Source organism: Alligator mississippiensis, chromosome 12, assembly GCF_030867095.1.
Source record: "Alligator mississippiensis isolate rAllMis1 chromosome 12, rAllMis1, whole genome shotgun sequence".
In the NCBI taxonomy this organism is placed as follows: domain Eukaryota; kingdom Metazoa; phylum Chordata; order Crocodylia; family Alligatoridae; genus Alligator; species Alligator mississippiensis.
In genome coordinates this window covers 51,920,542-51,932,809 of record NC_081835.1, presented here as the reverse complement: position 1 = coordinate 51,932,809, position 12,268 = coordinate 51,920,542, and the positions used below count along the sequence as shown (strand labels likewise).

The 12,268-nt window shown below is 45.2% G+C and overlaps 1 protein-coding gene across 8 annotated transcripts in view; it reads right to left on the bottom strand.

Moving 5' to 3' along the window:
- The window catches only part of EHMT1 (euchromatic histone lysine methyltransferase 1), a 153,252-nt gene that overhangs the window by 25,162 nt on the left and 115,822 nt on the right, over window positions 1–12,268 (bottom strand). For all 8 annotated transcript variants that reach the window (XM_006273851.4, XM_006273854.4, XM_006273855.4 and 5 more), the window contains 6 exons: window positions 10,697–10,779; window positions 9,027–9,133; window positions 8,345–8,467; window positions 5,726–5,827; window positions 4,234–4,338; window positions 927–1,081 (listed from right to left, as the gene is read on the bottom strand). In XM_006273851.4, coding sequence (XP_006273913.2) covers window positions 927–1,081; window positions 4,234–4,338; window positions 5,726–5,827; window positions 8,345–8,467; window positions 9,027–9,133; window positions 10,697–10,779 — 675 coding nt within the window. The remainder of the gene's footprint in view (window positions 1–926; window positions 1,082–4,233; window positions 4,339–5,725; window positions 5,828–8,344; window positions 8,468–9,026; window positions 9,134–10,696; window positions 10,780–12,268) is intronic.

The following is a 12,268-nucleotide window of genomic DNA, read 5'->3' as shown; positions in this document are numbered from 1 at the left end:
ATGAAGAGGAGTTTGCTGGTAACAAGCCTAGATTCAAGTGGACATAAAACCCTCTTGGCCCATGAAGTACAGGATTGGAACCACAGCTCAGGAGTGGTAGAGACAAGGGCAGGTAAATCAGATTTATTCTGGGCTCTAATTTGTACTTCTCAGTTCCTTATGGCCGTACCTACTGAATTCACTAACGACAGCGACCAATTTAAAACCTCCATAAGGCTGGCGCCCATTTCGAGTGACGATGCATTAGACACACCAGCTTTGCTCTGGGATGTTCCACATGCTAATGCAGAGGACCCAGCAGGAGGTCTATGCACCATTTCAGTCCTATTTTGAGAGTATAAACAGAGCTTAGAATGAGACAGATCCCGTGCTGCACTGGAGCGAATTTCACCTTAGGGATGCCATATGCGCTCTCTCCCTCTCTTACCTGGATTGTAGCATGCAATCAGGACTTCCCTGCAACCATTTTAAAAAGGTATGGCACTGCTCTCCACAAACGGGTTCACTGCTAGGAGCTATCACATGCTCTAATTGCCTGGCTGCAGAAAAGGGCCTGTTTCCCCCTGCCATGTCCCTTGTGCTGTCATTGACACCTGTGCAAAGTGCCTGCAAAGTGCTACCACATTGGACATGAGGATGTGGTTCCCTGCCAGCTGAAAGATGCTTTAGAATGGATGCATGGTAAACGTACATCCAAATTCCAAATTCCAGACTCTTTGTGTTACCGGAGTGGCATAGCATGCCCTCAGTGTATGTGGGCAGCAGACCCATACATTTCACACTACCTTGCTCAGGTGCACGGCACTGGTGAATCCCCCTTTTGTTTTACTTTCAAAGAGGAAAGCATTTCTTAACTTCCCATTCAGGGTTCAACAGAGAAGGGAACAAGTAGTAAAGGAGGCAGAGCAGGCAGGAGCTATACTTACACAACGCACTCATAACGATTCTCCCTGGCTGCAATGTGCAGTGGTGAGTCTCCATGAATGTTTACTGCATGTAAATCACATTTAGCAGCCAGCAGTATTTCTGCTATGTCAACACAGCCGGAGAAAGCTGCCCAGTGCAAACAAATATTCTCCTCCTGGAGGGGAAAAACACAGGAGAGGCTGCTTAGTGCCTTTGGGACTTCACCATCCTTAGCTCTGCATTTCTGGCCTCCAACATGTGGCCTACCTTCTCCTTTCATGGGATTTCTCATTTTAGCTTGGAGAACACCACCCTACCACAGACAAGCAAGGAACTCTCTGCAGAGACACGCAGGGAGCTCTCACCACAACCACCTCCACGCTTACTGCAGATGGGGAGGCTGCACACAAACTCTTGCATCACTTTCCTTGCATGTACAGATGAGTCATTTGTCTCTAAGCCACAGAGTGATCTGAATCAATCCACAGGGAGAGGTGACAGACACCAGCAAACACTGGCAGGGGCCGGAAGCTGAGCCATCCAAGCCAGACATGTAGCAAAACTAGCATGTATCCCAAAGCTACAGCATCAAAAGAGAAAGAGCCCAGTGGGAACAAGCAGATCACATTCTCTGGAGTAAGAAGGTGCTGGAAAGCAAGTCACTGGCCAGAGAGAGAGAGAGAGCAAACTGTCTCAATTCAGGTATCTCTTAACTACTGTATATGCTCATCATCTCTCACTGAATCACTAGAAATATCTAAACAGTATTCTTTTTTGAATAGGATCATCACTTTAAAATACCTATTTTCGTTACTATGTAATTTATAGCACACCTTGGAATTCTTTGGCATGACAAGAACTAAAGATGCTGATTATGATAACATGATGATGATTACTATTTAACATGGTGTTTTTCATAGACAGCAAACACCTCCTACCTTATAGCTTCTGTAAATTCATCTACCCTTTAGAAAAAAAAGATGCTCAGGTGCAGGGGGACATTCCACACGTACCTTCAACTCCCTGACATGTAGAAATAAGTGGCAACACCCCACACAGTTCTGAAGATTAAGAAGATTGATACAGCAAATAACACCAGGGCACCTACTGCTTATCAGGCTACAAAAAACAATGTACCAACATCCACCTAAATCCTGCCCTGTTTACCCTCACAGAATAGCAACTTACTCCTGCAGTGGCCTCATTAAAATCAGCAGTCCTTCTCAAGCTATTCAGTATGAGTAAGCTTGGCTGGATCTGGCTCTTAAGTAACTACACACCAGCAAATGCTGGAATTGTGGACAAACTAATATATGTGCCAAGCAGCTGCCCTGCAAAAAAACTGTTGGATAGACTAATATTATTTTCACCGCTAGTTTAATAAGTGATCATGGGGAGACTGGTAGCTGGAGGCTTTTAACACAGATCAAACAAAGGATCATTTTGTTCATAGCTGGTATTATGCCTATGAAGTTAATCGCAATAATCTGGAAAGCCCCCTCTTACTTTGACTCTTGCACTCATTTGTTGTCAGACCAACACCTGTTTGGAGAATAACTTCAGCTACCAAATAAATGGAGGGTCCAACAGAGGAGGGTTTTCAGGCAGAGAACAGCTGGAGGCAATCTGAGCACAGTGAGGTAAATGTGCCAACATCTATCCCTGCCAGCATCTGACAGACACAGAAAGAAGCATCTGGGGAGATGAACAGGAAATGGCTTCATACATCCATGGGACTCAGAAGACCTTTGGAAAGAGGGAAAATGGGAGACATGCTGCCAAAAATAGCAGTGGTGGTAGGGCTGATACCTCTCATAGTTTCATAGTTAGTAGGGTCGGAAGGGACCTGAGGAGATCATCCAGTCCGACGCCCTGTCATGGTAGGAAAGAGTACTGGGGTCAAATGACCCCGGCCAGATGTTTGTCCAGCCTCCTTTTAAAGACCCCCCAGGGTAGGGGCCAGCACCACTTCTTTTGGAAGTTGATTCCAGGTCCTAGCTGCCCTGACAGTGAAATAGTGCTTCCTAATGTCTAGCCTGAAACTACCCTCCTCTAGCTTGTGTCCGTTGTTTCTTGTAACTCCCGGGATTGCTCAGGGGAACAGGGACTCTCCCAATGCCTGCTGGTCCCCCTTGACTAGTTTGTAGACTGCCACTAGATCCCCTCTCAGCCTTCTCTTTTGGAGGCTGAACAGGTTCAGGTCCCTCAGCCTCTCCTCGTACGGCCTGCCCTGCTGACCCCTGATCATGCGGGTGGCCCTCCTTTGGACCCTCTCCATATTAGCCACATCCCTCCTGAAGTGCGGTGCCCAGAACTGGATGCAGTACTCCACCTGCGGCCTGGCCAGTGTCACGTAGAGGGGGAGGGTCACCTCCTTGGACCTGCTCGTGATGCATCTGTGGATGCACGACAAGGTATGGTTGGCCTTCCTGACAGCGTTCCCACACTGTCAGCCCATGTTCATTGTGGCATCAATGATGACTCCAAGATCCTTTTCTGTCTCAGCACTGGCAAGAAGGGAGTTCCCCAGCCTGTAGGTATGCCGCTGGTTCTTCCTCCCCAGGTGCATTACCCTGCGCTTGTCAGTGTTGAACCCCATCCTGTACTCTTCGGCCAACCCCTGTAACCTGTCTAGATCCGCTTGCAGCCTGTTCCTTCCTACTAGCATACCCACTTCCCCCCACATCTTAGTGTCATACATAGTGTCCCCTCCTCTCCTCAGAGGAGGACTAGATGCTCTCTCTCCTTTCTCCTAAGTCCCTCATTAGTACCCATGACGTATCTTCTCTAGCAGTAAGTGTGATCAAGGAATTAGCCCCTATACAGGCAAGTGGTCCCATTTGTAATCACTCGTATAATTAAGAGTTTGCAGAATTGGGCTCTCACGGCCTGATCCCTAGAGGTACTGTGTGGCCTTTCCCTTGAAGTCAGAGGGGCTCAGCATCTCCGACAGCCAAGCACACAGAAGGTGCAATTCTCCGAAGCCTGGAATTTGTCTTCCTTTATGTAGGCTCACACCTGCAAGACCTTTTCAGCGTAGTGCTTCCTTCTACACATAAGGCAACAGATATGCCCACATTAGGTACAGGACTCTTCCATACTGTTACAGGAAATACATGGGGCAGAGAGCCCTCCAACTCCTGCACAGTTCCACCTAAATACAAACAAAGGGGGAGCTCCCTTAGCAAACCCTCACCAGCCATTTTCCCCCATACTGCACTGCCTCCCAAGGCCACAGCTCCTTGCTGTATTTTCCAGGGGTCTGGAATCTGCTTTGTGAATTGTGGGGAGGGTTACTAAATAAACAAACTCCTGTAAGTGCCTTACATTGTCTCGAATGTTAATGTCCGACCCCTTGGCTAATAACAGCTTCACCAGCTCAATGTGCTTGTATTCGGTGGCCCAAATCATTGGCGTCCAGCCTCCATCATCCTGGGGAGTGGAAAAAGAAAGCATGAGGCACACAGAATAGGCAAGGCTGTGTCTACATTACTGTCTCCTAGCCCTGCAGCACCCATGAGAGACGTCCCATCACTAAGGAAGCCACTGGACTGGCTCACACTGCCACTTAAATGCACGTTGCTGGGAAGAGCGTCCTACTGTGCTGCATGTACAGCACAGTGCGTTTCCAAACTATCCACCTGGATTGATTTTCGCATTCCTGTGCAGCTCCACACACTGGTCAGAGGCTCCTAGTGGGAGTAAGGGCCTGCCAGTGCAGCTCAGATTGCAGCATCAGGGCTCGCAGGTCAAGACAGCACCACAAATACATTGACTGAAGGGCCATCAGGCAGCCAAGACCAGGCTACCAGCCAGAGTTCTTGTATCTAATGCAGTGCTGTCTCACTTTTTATTGATGGATGCTCCATTTAACATGGCTTGGCTGCTGAGTGCCTATCCTCCCTTCCCAGAAAAGTTACTTTAGGCCACAGGTGAACTCCCCCAGTAGTTCTGCTGCTGGGAAGTGAGATAATGATTCATCTGCAAGGGAAGATGAAGGCCTTGCTCATGGGATCCTTGGGAAAAAGGGCCTCATGGCTGGGGAGGAAGTGGGCCTAGAGAAAGCAGTGAATCAGAGGAATCAGTCAGAAAAGGCAGAAAGCACTACAGGAGGCAGCTTGTTGATGAGATAGCCTGGCTGTTTAGAAGCTTTCCGCTAGGGAGAGAGAAGTACGGTCTCCCTGAACGGGCCTTATAAGCTGCAAAATGACATTTAAACAGCAAATGGATTGTGGCCCACTTATCCAAGCAACTTTGCTCCTCTAAATCCTCCTGCCTGCAGAAGCATGTATTTGCATAACTGCTGTGATTCTAAGGCCCCTGGCAGACATTCATTTAAATGTACCACATCTGCATGGCAAGAGGTATGATTTTGGGATTGGAGATCAGATCCTAAGCACACCCTATCTGCCAGTGCAGGGGGAGCCCAGGATCATAATCTCCCTTGCCCTTACACTGGTAAGTTGAAAGCTGGGTGCCCACAGGTCTGGGGCTGGTGTCAACAATCAGTCGATTTCTGGCTCAGACCAGGGACCACATTGGGGCCAGTTCCAGACCTGGGTGCAGTTACCAGACTGAGCCAAAAACAGGCTAATTGTCAGCCCAGACACATGTTCAATTTAAGGTGCCACACAAACCAGCCAAAAACTGCTCACATTACATATGGAATAGTTTTATGGCTGGTTTGCCATTTTATGGTGCTTTAAATTGAGTGCATGAGTATTTACACTGCAGTTAACACATTGGGCCCCAAGGAAAGAAGTTCCTGATTAAGGGAAAGCAACCCATCTTACTCGTGCCCCGTCCAGAAGAGCCTTACCTGGCAGTTGACGTCCATTTGCCCGTTGGAGAGAAGGTACTGAACGACATCATAATGCCCTTTCTTGGCAGCCAAGTGCAGACACGTGGACCCTTCTGCATCCTGAAAAACAAACAAACATAGAATAACTCAGGGAAAACTGCTTCCCAACTAAAAGTCTTGATATTGCACATTGTGGCTATCAAGTGAGAGGATAGCCACAGCCATTGCTCAGGAGTGAGAGAACAAAGAGCTGTTAAATGAAGCCCAAAGGACAACCACTGAAGAGCACAGATGCAGGAGGAAAGAGGAACAGAAATGGGGACCTGGATAGCTTTGCAGAGAGTCGACACTTAGCAGCTCCCACTTCCCCATACTGCTGATGGCATTTCCACCCTCAAAGGGCCATCCCTACTGCTCATCACGCCGGAGTCTGGAATTCTCCAACTCTCCCCAGGTGCTGCATCCCTGCCCATCAGGCATCTTGGTAATGTTGTGAGGACTGTGCCTTACCTCAAGAGTCTGGCCCGTCTTGTCCGTACATGTAAGACTGTCTACATTTACTTTCTTTAACACCAGTAGCTATTCAAATAAAGCTGGCCAGTACATCATAGCAGGGCAGTATTGTTATGGATGCCCAAGACATGAGGTCTCACACAAGGGCCTGGAAGGCTGAGCAGAACTGCAGATTACACTTGCCTAAGAGAAGAGGTTGCTGGCAGGTTTAAAATACATGTTCAACATAATGGAAGGGTTGGGGGCCTGAGTGTCATTGGGAGATGCACAGCGTAACTTCAGGAATCAGCCGTGGTCTGATAAATCTAAACTTACCTCACACACACTTAACACAGAAATCCCCAAAGGGCTGAAAGCAAATTACAAAATCTGAAGAACCAAGCTATGTCTTCAAGTGAGCTCCACATAAAACACAAAAGACACCTCTTCCATGTCAGGGGATGCAGGCCATACCCCACATAGGTCTTGAGCTTAGACAGCATCTATGCCTAGTAGATGGTATGATCTAAATCACATAGGGGCCTGAAGTTTCAGAAAAGAGATAAATAACACTGTAAGGGGCTGACTGGGGCAGAGGATGTTTCTGCTCTCTCTTTAAAATGCCTGACACAAGCATCCAATAGCACAGCACTCCTCTGGCAAGGCTCTCATGGAGTAACTGCGGCTTCTCAACGCTCCAGAGAGAGGAGGTAATTTCAACTCTCATTTACCTAAACAGAACCAGGTTTAGGCTCCTAACCTATCACACTAACAAGATCAGCAACTTTTCCCCATAAGGGTCGTAGACACAGACCCAATTAGTGAAATTCACAATTTTCCCCACGCCCCATCTTGTCAGATCATCCTCCTACCCCAGCAAGGAGGAAAAGCAGGCATGCAGCAGTTAATCTTTACGTCTCTCAGCAAAACCACCCCAATTGATTTATTAGTGCATTGCTGCTCCTTTCAAAGATGACTAATTTGTTACAAGAAGCTAATTAAAATAATAAACTAGTCTAGATTTCCAGTTATTTTATTTCAATAATGGCCTTGTGGTTCTAACAGTACTAATTTGCTTGTGCTAGTTCATGTTTATTCTCCGTCACCTTCACAAAAAGGAAAAAAAATCTCTTGGTACCCTACCTTTAACATATCAAACAAGACACACTTGGATTTTGCTCTTGACACCAGGTAGTTGGAACCCCCATGCTCCTCCATGAACAGGGATCCTGGGGAACAGGGATCCTGGGGAATTGTCAAAGGCCTAACACCAGTGTGCATTTGGTACCTAGGAGTTTGCCAGCAAGATAATTTCACAGGCGCAGACCAGCTCCTTCATGTGCAGAGCATCACTGTTCCACTGCTCCTTTCCTTAGCAATATCTTGAAGAGCATGCCAAAGGGAGCAGGTTGTAACTATATGAAGTTCGTAGCGGGGGGGGGCTCCTGAGCTCCAAATGGCATCTGATTTATGAGACTAATAAATGATCCGTGTATTTTCCAAGAGTACAATACAGCCAGACCAGGTTGTGGGCAAACAGCCAGCCATTTTTTTTTTTTATCGTATTGGTTTAAATTAGAGGGCAATATTTTTTAAACTGCCTCTGGGTTTGCCCCTGCAGAGGCCCTGCAACCAGTTGCATGTCAAATACTTGGACATCTAAATTCTCCCCTCTTTCAATTCAGTGGATTTACAGGTGCCTAATTAAAGGCCTTTTAAAAGAAATGTTCCCCCAAAAGCCTAGTTCTGAGGTAATGGAGTACACAGAGGTAGAAAAAATAAAACCCTTGAAATCATTTCCCTGCACTCATGCTGTTCAGAACCCACTGTTATTAATTAGTTTTATTACAGAAGCAACTGGAGGCTTCAGACAGGGATCAGATCCCCACTGTACTAGACACTGTACACATACATACATAGTAAAAGAAAGGCTTTGCCCCAGAGAGCTAAAAATCTAGGTAGTATTAAATCATTTTAAAAAAATGATATTACCCATCAGCCCCTTCACAAATGTGTATACACTAATGAAAGAGGCTCCCTTTTCCTCTGAACTGGACTCTGGCATCCAGAGTTGGCCTCCCATCAAGAAAGGAAAGGGAGGCTCACCAAGGCTTCTCAAGAACCAAATAAGGAACTGCTCACTACCTTAGGATCTACCAGTGCTCCAGCCTTGATAAGGTATTTCACAGTCTCCAGATGGTTATTTTCTGCTGCTTCCATCAGTGGGGTCCTCTGATCTTCTGAGCAGGTGTCTATGTTAGCACCAGCCTGTTAAGTGGCCAAGGCAAATAGAAAAACAATTATTATTATTAGTGTTCAGAATAGGAAGTGGGAGGATATATAGATTTACAACCAGGTCATCCACAGAAAGAACATTCATTTGCATAAAGATGAATTGGGGAAAGGAGAGGTCAAAACTGATCTCTTCTTCAGAGAGTCTCATTAGCCACTCTCTTCCATGCTCACAAAGGAACTGTTGAGCACATGTGGTACTCGACAGTTGCATATTTTGTGCTGCTGTAACATTCACAGCTGCTTTTTGGACATCATCTGTATAATTTAATAGAGAAAAGACTCTCTATCCTTATTATTCTAGAAAGACAAACTTTGTTCTTGGACTTGTTAGTTAAGACACAATAGCCCAGAAACAGATTAAACCTTTCATCTGCAGGACATCTGCAATGCAAAAGAAACTGAAATCCTGATTTTTAAGGAGTTGTTAGGAGAGTTCGAAAAACAAATTCCCAAATGTTTTTCAGTTTTGAAGAAAGGAGAACAAGGCACAGAAAGAAACTTCTTGGTTTGGAGAACATAAGAGGAGATGAACCTGAATCAGCATGTGGCAGATGTCTACATGTCCAGACTCTGCGGCTGCATGGAGAGGGGTTCTTTTATTCTGATGCTCCATCTTAAAGTTGGGGTCAATTCCATCCACTGAAAAACAAAGAGAGACTTGGTCCAGTTGGAATACAAAGATTTCTGACAGCATAATAGGAAACCATCACTAAAAGAAGCTTATAGGGGAGATAACTGAATATTTTTGGGGCAGCATCAAAATTTCCTTTAACTTATTTATTACACTTGTTACAAAGTTCCCAACTCAAAAGTCCACATTGTTACAAATCACAAAGGTATTACAAGTGGCTATTTCAAGGACAGGGGTTTTCTCAAACATAATATGAGCTAACTATTAAATGAGAAATCGTTTTGTGAATGCCTTTCTTCAGATTTTTTTTTTAAATTACACCAGTCACTTTCTCCACATCCCGATGGCAGCAAAGACAATTGTTGACAGGGAAAAGTGAAGAGGAAAGTTATTTAAATCTAATTGTGGCTTCTATTAATGCAATATAGAAGCTGGAAAGAGGAAGGAAAAACTCCACATCACCATCTCATTCTATCAGCAAATAATTTTTGGATCACTGGTCCTTCATCTCTGTTTCTGCAAAAAGAAGGCTGCACTGAAGTTAATGGAGCTACTTCAACTACCGCGACCTTAGATCTGGCCAAGGGTTCTCACAGCTGTGTGGAAACTGACAGTTGAGGATGGCGCCCAGGCAAAGATGTCTGGGCATAACAACATGTTATATAGGATGAAGCTGGAGTTAAATAAATACTCGTGCAGCAAATTTTAGTGGTATTGAAGATGCAGACAATGAAGTTAATACTTGCCAGAAAGGCAAAGATGTTTAGTCACTGAAAAGCCTCAAAGACTAGCAAGAACATATTACACACTACTGGAGAGGAAAGAAAAAGATTTGTAGGAAAAATTATTGACAATGTCCCTGAAAAGAAAAAATATAAAAGAGCATACCTTCTCATGTGATCAGTGATAAAAGCAACATCAGTAGCTCAAAATTATCCTCTGGTTGCATATTACTGAGCCCCCTCCCTGCAATAATGCTTCATGCTCGGAAGAACTTCCTCTCTTTGCAAACCCACTTACCATCCTAATTAAACACCCTCTGTACAGCATAGCTGCTTGCAGACATGGGGAAAAAAAAAAACAAGCTGATGCTTTATTTAAACTCGGCGCATTCCCACGCCGAGCCAAGTGCATGTCCACAAGAGACAGCACGTTATTTGCATCTGGCTTTCCCAGTGTCTGTGTAGATCAGGTGCTTTAGTGGGGCTTTTTTGGCGCTTTTATCTAACAGTTGATTGAATCAGTTTTAGCTAAAAGTGCCAAAAAGCCCCACCGAAGCACTCGATCTATACAGATGCTGCGGAGCCAAGTCGAAGTAACACACTGCTGCTTCCAGTAAAGTGCTCCCCCCCACCCCCCACATCTGTCAGCACCTTATGTGAATACCCAACATGCAGACAGGCAAATTTTGCCAGACTAGAAAATGACACAGAGGATATCTGTGGGCATAGGACTCTGGGACTCTGTATAAAACCATGCCTGGTTCAAATGCAAGTCTGGACTTTCGCAACAGACTAGCAGGAGCTGGGAGGACAGCCAAACTAGTACCATTCTAGGAAAGATCCACTTACCTAACATAAGCAGGACCTTTTGGAGCTCCCCTTGCCTGGCAGAGAAGTACAGCTGCTTTGGGTGGAATCGTAACTTCTTGGGTCTGTTGTGATAGAAAAAGGGGATTATTAGTAGTCATTAAAGAGTTCTCAGCACCCTATGTATCCCTTCCTCACTGCCATTACCAAAAGCCATTTTCTTGGTGACTATTCATACAGGACATCTGGACTGTCCAGGACCATCCAAAGTGAATTTGCTTTCCCTGAAGGACATTGTTGAACTAACAGCTTCCATTCGCCTTTGGGACAGCAGTATTCCCAAGCGCACATGTGCACGCGCGCACACACAAATTAGAGGCAGTTAGCACCCTTCAGGCTTCGTTAGCATTTCCTTTAGTGAGAACATGCCATGTGCTTCAGTTTCTGAACAGACCTTTGCCATGCTTGCTAACCTGAGGCAGTTAACATGTTTTGAAGGTGCTCAGAGTCCTCCTGGATAGCATTAGATGCCCCTTTGGTGGACAGGTATTTAGATAATTGCTTGAAGGCAGACACTCAAAACAGCTAGATATAATACGCTCTTGTCTTTGGTGCTCACCCTTGCTGGAAACATGCAAAAGCTCTACAGAGCTGGAAACATGCAAAAGCTCTACAGAGCTCTACTCTGTAAGGCGGCTTTAAAACAGGTTGGGGCTCCATGCTTATGTTTTCTTCACTATTCTATGAGTTAAAAAGATGTTCAGTGTCTCCCACTTGGCAGCACTGCAAACAAGCCAGAATCCCAAAGCTGAGTTCTCTCTAATTTATGGATCTTCAACCAGTAATGAAAGGTTCTTCAGGACAAATCCTGCACTCTGCTGCATGTGTGCATCCCCATAGCCCTTCAAAGGGTAACTGGGCAGATCTGTGGCCTTCCTTGGTATGGCATATGTATAAACAATTTGGACTTTTAGCAAGCAATTATGTTGGTGATACACAGGAGGAACAAAACTCAGCTCATTCTCCCATAGCTCTGCTGGCTCAGCAGGGCTAATGGAAAAAAAAATTTGGCCACTCAAATCAGTAATCTTTAACTGGGAAGTCACCAAGAGATCATGTTTTACAACTACACCTGGATGTGCTGCGCTTGCTTAGATTATTAAGCTCACCAGGGCAGAGCATCTCTTTGACATGTTTATAGGGGAAGAAGGCAAAATCCCATTTTACATGGAAACTTAGCTTTCTTACTCAGGAGCATTAAACTACAACAGCCCTGTAATGGGAAAACTCAACACTGAAAAGTGATAATGCGTGTACACGTGCATGACGCATTCAAGCAGAATGTTTATTTGTGGTGTTAAAAAGCACAAACATTGTGTTGTGTGGGTTCCCCTTGAAAACTGGACCATCTTCCAGCAAAAACCTCAAGTTCCCATGTGAAGATGCATCTTTGTACAGCAAACTGAAAAAATCTTGATTTCTAGTTGTTTGGTTTTTTCTTTTTTTAATGGAAAAAATGTTGTGAGATAGTTGCAAAGAGCAGGATGCTGTGGGTACACAGTCAGCCAAAATCAGTTGTGACATACTTGTGTGAAAATACATATTTGGAAATTT